This window comes from Telopea speciosissima, chromosome 2, assembly GCF_018873765.1.
Source record: "Telopea speciosissima isolate NSW1024214 ecotype Mountain lineage chromosome 2, Tspe_v1, whole genome shotgun sequence".
Lineage (NCBI taxonomy): Eukaryota > Viridiplantae > Streptophyta > Magnoliopsida > Proteales > Proteaceae > Telopea > Telopea speciosissima.
Window position 1 is genome coordinate 17293782 of NC_057917.1, and position 7077 is coordinate 17300858.

A 7077-nucleotide genomic window follows, 5' to 3' on the forward strand; every position below is an offset into this window, starting at 1 on the left:
TTTATCTATAGAGATGTGACCTAATCTCTGATGCCAGAGTTTGGATGAATTTTCATTCATGATTGATATTTATTTTCAATGTTACTTAAGGAAGTAAGTAAATTCTATACCAATACCATAATATTAGATAGGAGAGTTTCAACGAGAATGAGATCCACAATTAAGTGGGTTCGAATATCCGATCTAGGGCCGATATTGATCTGGATTGGTCAAAATTGGTACAAAAAAAAAAAGACCAAAAATCGAATTTTCCTGGATTGGTTTCATCAGTCAGAAAATATATATAAAAAAAAAGGGAAATAGATCTCTGTCCGGGAGTGTGGCCTATGCCAACACTCCCATGAGTCTATCTCTCTCTTTTCCATGTGAAAAGACACCCTTGCCCCCTTGTTTTAAGGAGGAGAGAGAGACACATGGGAGTACTAACGTAGGCCACACTCCCGTATAGAAAACTACTTCCCAAAAAAAAATTATGAAAATTAAAAGTAAATAGGAAAATCATGGCCGATATGGATCCGATCCAGGTGAATCAACCGACCTCGAGATTTAGGTGATCCGACCGAGTTGACCGATCCAAGGAACGATCCACTAATACCAAGTAGGATCGATCATGATCGGCGTAGGCCGATACGAATCCGATCCGATCCGATCCAATCCGAGATTTACCATGAATTACACATATATTCTAATCTTTCGTGTCCACTATTTCTAGTGACTTTGGAGGAACTCCCAAGCCGCTGTAGGCTGTAGCCATTATGTAGTTGCACTTTTCTTGTTCATTGTCGTTCTCTGGGCCTGGAGAGCACAGCATGAGTTCTCGATGTCCTTGCAATCGATTAATTCTTTGTTCTTCGAGCTCCCGGAAAGTCACAAGACATAAGAATCAGCTTCAATCGAGAACCTCTCAGTTTTCTTCGTTTTCTCCGAGGTCATCCAAGGCAAAATTCTCCAAGAATCTCCCCTCATGGGGTCCTCTGAGAATTCGACTGCGGGAAGATGCAGTTGAGCTTCGTTCCATCTCAAACTCACCCAGACCTACTAGGGCTTTTTCAAACGATGCTCAATCATTTCGGGGCAGTTCGTGGTCGAACGAGAACGAATTGCAGGCGCCAAATTTTTTTGAATTCGTCACGTCGGAAAGAGTTAAGGTGGTTGCGATGCTCGGCCTGGCTTTATCTCTCTGTAATGCAGATCGGGTTGTAATGTCTGTGGCGATTGTCCCCTTGTCCGTGGCTCACGGATGGACCAAATCTTTTACTGGTATAGTTCAGGTATGTTTCCCAGATTTAATTATCTCCAATCTACTCTTTCTTTAAATTTAAATTGATAATGTTATCTTGTTCTTGGTGGGCTTATCTCAATACTTTCTTAGTTTTAAGTAAGGGCTGGGTTTGATTTTCAGTCAACTGTTATGCTCAAGTGCCATTTACCCACTCTCGTCTTGGTTGGTGTTTGATTACTCAAAGTCAAAGGTGGAGTAGTTATCTCTCATTAACAGTTGATTGGCACGTTCTGCAGGATGTCTTTATCTGATAGTATATAGAATAATGGAGTTAAAGATTGGCTAGTGTTAAAATGTATTACCATTATAATTATTGTTTCTCAATGTTTTGTGTTGTCCTTGCCTTTCTTGGTTCAACAGTTTAAGGATGTAATCTTGTAAATTCTTTCCATTCTATAAAAATTATCGGATTTGATTACTAGTCGCTACTGCTGAGGTGCTGAGGCTAACTGTCTATATTCGCATCATCATACAACTGAGAGAGATTGTCAAGTCCTTTGCTGATTAGCAATAGGTTTCAGAGCTCTTTTCCTGATGAGTTAGCCAAACAGAGGGTAGCTAAGGCTAGATTTAGATACAGTTCTTCTGATATGATGTGTTTCTTTCAAACAAAAAGAAAACCCTGTGGTTCTTTTCTGAGTTATTATTGAGATTGCCATGTCCATAGGTCAAGCATTTTGTAGTGTACTGTTTGGTATTAGTAATAAAATTTTCATCATTAATTAAAAGAGAAAAAAAAAACCCTTATTGGCTTCTGTTCATTATTTCCTGATTTTTCACCGACTACTAATTGCAGTCAGCTTTCCTATGGGGATACCTAATGTCACCAATTGCTGGGGGTGCACTGGTGGATTATTATGGTGGTAAAGTAGTCATGGCATGGGGTGTGGCTCTGTGGTCCCTGGCTACGTTTCTTACTCCTTGGGCTGCAGAAACTTCTTTATTGGCTTTACTTGCAGCACGAGTTCTTCTTGGCGTTGCTGAAGGTGTGGCTCTTCCTAGCATGAACAATATGATTGCAAGGTATTGGAATGTTTCATATTCTTTCTTTGAAGATTCCACGATTTAATGATATAATTTATCTCTTGATATGTTAGCTCTTATGGTATTTCTGGGACAGATTTTGAACTGTTTGAACTGACTTCTCTTTTAGGTGGTTCCCTCAAACAGAAAGATCCCGTGCTGTTGGAATTGCAATGGCTGGATTCCAACTTGGAAATGTGATTGGTCTATTGCTTTCTCCAATCCTCATGTCAAAGGGTGGTGTATTTGGACCTTTTGTAATATTTGGACTATCTGGATTTCTTTGGGTTTTGGTTTGGCTGTCTGCAACATCAAGTACACCTGAGCGCCATCCTCAAATATCAAAATCTGAGTTAGAGTACATACGGAGTATGAGGAAAACTTCTTCAATACCATCTACAGAGAAGAAATCTAAGACAACCAAAGTGATCCCTCCGTTCAGGCGCTTACTTTCAAAGCTACCAACCTGGACTGTAATTTCTGCAAATGCTATGCACAGCTGGGTAATGTAAATGTAGCTCTATCACTAATTGTACACAGAAACCTCTCTCTCTCTCTCTCTCTCACACACACACACACACGAGTACAAACATGCGCACATATCAAGGATCAGTACGATATTACTTATTGCTGACTGCATATGCAGGGATACTTTCTTCTTCTCTCATGGATGCCCATTTACTTCAACACTGTAAGTCTCTAAGAGTTAATTTCTAACGTAAATTATAATCCATGTGGGATGATGTCTACCTAAATATGCAATTGTAAAGAGAACTAATTATTAGATGCCCACACTCTGTAACAGATTTATCATGTTGACCTCAAACATGCAGCATGGTTTAGTGCAGTGCCATGGACTATGATGGCAATTTTTGGATATTTGGCTGGTGATTGGTCAGACATGTTGATCCGCAATGGTACAAGTGTCACTTTTACTCGTAAGGTCATGCAGGTATGTCATCCGTCTATTTCATCAATCTTGTATGTGAGCGAAAGTCTAGATATCATTCTTATTATGCTTTCTTCAAGTGATATTCTGGACGTTAAGCAACACAAAAAAATCATTTTTACAGAGCTCTAAGATCTGCATAGGGCATTAATGCATCATAGTTCTCATTGTGGATCACATTCATAAGTTGCGGACATCTTCCTAATGAAAAGTAAACCTGGATCATAATTTGCATCTAAAACAGGAGTATGATCTTAACATGATTGGCACAGCATATTTATATGGATAAGATGCCAAAAGAAAAGAAGTACTAAGTGCATCCAAGCCTTCTCCATACTAAATGGCAGCTAGAAAAGAAGGAAAAGGAAACAAGGAATTACTTTATTAGATCATCAATTTTGGAAAATGACATTCCTTCTGGATAAAGAATTGCTTTATTAGTCGGTTCCCCTAAACGGATAGCATCCAGATCCTTTGAAATAATAGGGTGCAATTTTGTTTAGATATCACATGTTTTGTGGAAATTATTATCCATAATTTACAGAAAGACCTGGAACCTTTACTTTGTAAATCCTTTTGAAAAGAAAATTTTCAATGGATCTTCCAATGAGAGAGAGGAATTGATACCTATATGCAATTTTGAAGGTTAATTTATAAGGAAACTTGTCATGAGGAACTATGATGCCTTAGAGAAGGTTTCTTTATTCCCCATGCAGGTACATTGGTTGATCCTTCTCTCTCTCTCTCTCTCTCTCTCTCTCTCTCTCTCTCTTTTTAATGATAAGATCTCAACATGATTTGTAGCAACTCTTCTTGACGGAGTATTTTTTTTTTGTCTTTGTTCTGTTTCTCTTCTATTTATTTATGTTTATTTACTTTTTTCTTATGTATGATGAGATGCTTACTAGTTAGTATGGTGGTTGGAAAGATTGGTCTAATGCTTGGAAACTTGGACGCTGAGATTTTAGTCATCCTCTATTATCAATTTTCATTCTACTCATCCACATGCTTATTGAGCTTAACATAATTAGTAACAATCAGTTCGTTGCCTTTACACAGTCAATTGGATTTTTTGGTCCGGGGATTGCACTCCTTGGTCTAAATGCAGCGAAAAATCCATCTGTTGCATCTGCTTGGCTTACAGTAGCTGTTGGTTTGAAATCTTTTGGACATTCTGGTTTCCTCGTGAACTTTCAGGTTTGTTGTTTCGAAATCATTCTAGTTGTAGCAAGAAGGCATCACTGGATTTTTCATTTTTCTAATCTTTCCCCTGCCTTTCCATGTGGCCAGGAGATTTCCCCACAGTATGCTGGTGTTCTACATGGTACTCTTCATCATCCATTTCATTACATATTTTATGTAATCAATCTTATGTTCTACGTGGTACTCTTTCACACACACACACACACACACACATAAACTAGGTTATTTCTAGTTAGATATTTTTTCTTGGGATGGTAAGAATTGAAATTTTATTCAGTTTACTACGGTTTTAGGAGTGGTTCTGATAGGTGATAAGTTGAGGGAGAGTCATTTGGGTTGGTTTGAGCATGCACACAAAAGCCTTTGAGTTCCCGGTTTGGAGTTATATGTTGCAGATTAAGAGTTGAAAGAACTAGGGTCAGGCTAAAAATGAAGCAGCGAGACACTGTGAGGACATGGTGAGAAAAATGTGGATGGCCTTGGGTTAACGGAAAACATGATTTTAAATAGAGTTAAATGGTGAAACAAGTTTAGTTTGGCTGGGGCTTAGTTGAATTGAGGCACTCATGTTTTTCCTCTATTTGTCGGATAAGTTCCAACTATGATATGCAACACTTGATTAAAATTCAAATTGCATTATTTTCATTGGACGTTTGTATTCCTATCAGTTGTTGGGATTGGATCTAGGTGATAAAGCATTTAATTCCCATGTTGCCTGTTCATATCCACCTGGTCCAATGTAAATCAGATGGATTCCAAGTTTGGACCCCAACCATCCTATAAAGTCTCTCTCTCTCTCTCTGGTAATTATGTTTGCATTTGCTGATGAAATGCCTCGGCCACCCAATTGCATGTTATCCATGATGCATATGGAGTTTGCATCTTATTACTAAATGAATACAGTAACCTTTTAGTACAAAAATGGTTTGTTTAAGTGATTCTGAATCATATTTTTATCAAATTATGTGGACCAAAAGGCTCTTCCCCTGCTTTGCACAGCCCCTATTTGTATCTGGGGTGCACCACTCTGCATCCTTTGTTTAATCAAATGGATACTTTAGATGTTCTCATCAGAAAATGGACTGTCTTGTGTCACAATATTACCTCATGTTTTTCTGTTGATCTATCTATCCATGTTTGGGCAAAATAACTAAGTTAAGAATAAGATACCTGTAAACTGCAATTATGCTTTTTCTATCAGAAAAGTGTAGTGATGTTCCAGGGCCTTGTAAAACTGTTGGTTTTGCACTTCTGCATTAGAAGAAATTTATGTGTAATGACAACAACATTTTTTTTTCTTTGTTTCAGGGATGTCAAATACTGCTGGGACATTGGCAGCAATTGTGGGAACTGTTGGAGCTGGTTTCTTTGTCGAGCTCATGGGTTCTTTTCGTGGATTCCTGATTTTTACAGCATTCCTATATTTTCTTAGTGCTATCTTCTGGGACATCTTTGCTACTGGAGAGCAAGTCAATTTCGATGAAACTGGTCAGTAACTTGAACGTGATAAATAGTTATTATTTATCATGAACTGGCTCAATGATTACTTGCCAGGCCTGTGGATGAAGATGTCTTCAAACAGTGGCAGCAATTTCTGGCCCACCTGCCAACCAACTGTTCATACATCATTGGCATGATGCGTGACAGAACTTGCTTGATAACTAAAATGGGTTTTCTGTTGTGTGAAGCTGGATAATGCCATTGGCTTTCCTGTCCCAGATTTGGGTAACATTTTCAAAATCCTGCTCGATAATTGGGTTGGGCTTTGGTGACTGGTTTCCTCTCCTGAACCTGAACCAAGATCCTAACCAATCCACCATTGCACTTAGTTCTGTTCCTGGCTCAATCCTATCACTTAGCAATCAATCTTCAAAAGCTTAATAGGGCATGCATTAACCATATCCACGGTGTTGGTAGATATTCTGCTATGATGTATATAAATATATAATGTGTGTTGTGTAAAACAGATTATCTTACAAAATATTTGAATTATGAAATAAATTGGTCTGATTTGCCTTGTCATTCTCTTGTCTGGGTTAGAAAATATTGTTTCATTTTGAAGTTTACATAAGATATGATGTTTCTTTCTTATCTTTTTCCAAATATTTGCATTTAACATATTTGTGTTGCCAGTTTCCTGAACCAGATTCTACAGGTAACCTCTAATGTTTGAGAAAATGTACATGCTATGGGCTTAGAATTAAGACTCTATACATGCATTCTAATTGTCTGAGTGGATATTTGGAAATACCCTTTGCAAGATATTGGTGACTAGAGAAAGACATCCAGTAGTAGCTGCATCGAGGAGGGCTGTTTAGAAGCCAGCAAGTTCTACGAGGACGAGGAATTTATTACCTGTGTGATCATGAGTAGCGCGAGGGCATGAAATTGTGAAAATCATGTCTCAAGGAATTTAACACCTGGTTAATTTGTCTCAGTAAAATTTAAAATGTAAATTATCATTACCAGGGCATGGAATGGTTCAAATAATTTTCAACTAAATTTTCTCTTTGCAGGGCTTCATGCACACAGAGAAAAGGATTTATGGTCAATTATTAAGTTTACCAATCTTGGCTGCTAAAGTTCCTTGAAGGTGTTGAATTATCCAACAGTGTGTATG

General features: G+C 38.0%; 1 protein-coding gene across 2 annotated transcripts; it reads left to right on the forward strand.

Annotated features, from left to right (window-relative positions):
• The first annotated feature begins 763 nt into the window (after positions 1–763).
• On the forward strand, positions 764–6791 carry LOC122652922 (probable anion transporter 4, chloroplastic). 2 transcript variants are annotated; one of them, XM_043846807.1, is made up of 9 exons: positions 764–1271; positions 2079–2305; positions 2436–2808; positions 2952–2996; positions 3111–3257; positions 4314–4451; positions 4545–4578; positions 5766–5945; positions 6591–6791. In XM_043846807.1, the coding sequence occupies exons 1-9, from the start codon at positions 810–812 to the stop codon at positions 6596–6598; spliced, it is 1614 nt and encodes a 537-aa protein (XP_043702742.1). In that variant the 5' UTR covers positions 764–809; the 3' UTR covers positions 6599–6791. The 2 variants fall into 2 exon arrangements, with proteins under 2 accessions (XP_043702742.1, XP_043702743.1); XM_043846808.1 differs by lacking the exon at positions 6591–6791 and adding an exon at positions 5991–6307 and having other exon boundaries at positions 765–1271; positions 5766–5960.
• The last annotated feature ends 286 nt before the right edge of the window (positions 6792–7077 follow it).

Excerpts from the sequence above, each read along its gene's own strand:
- LOC122652922 (XM_043846807.1), top strand. The coding sequence starts at position 810 with ATGAGTTCTCGATGTCCTTGCAATCGATTAATTCTTTGTTCTTCGAGC. Across the intron at positions 2,306-2,435 it reads ATGAACAATATGATTGCAAG|GTGGTTCCCTCAAACAGAAA; the intron begins GTATTGGAATGT and ends CTTCTCTTTTAG. Across the intron at positions 4,452-4,544 it reads GTTTCCTCGTGAACTTTCAG|GAGATTTCCCCACAGTATGC; the intron begins GTTTGTTGTTTC and ends CCATGTGGCCAG.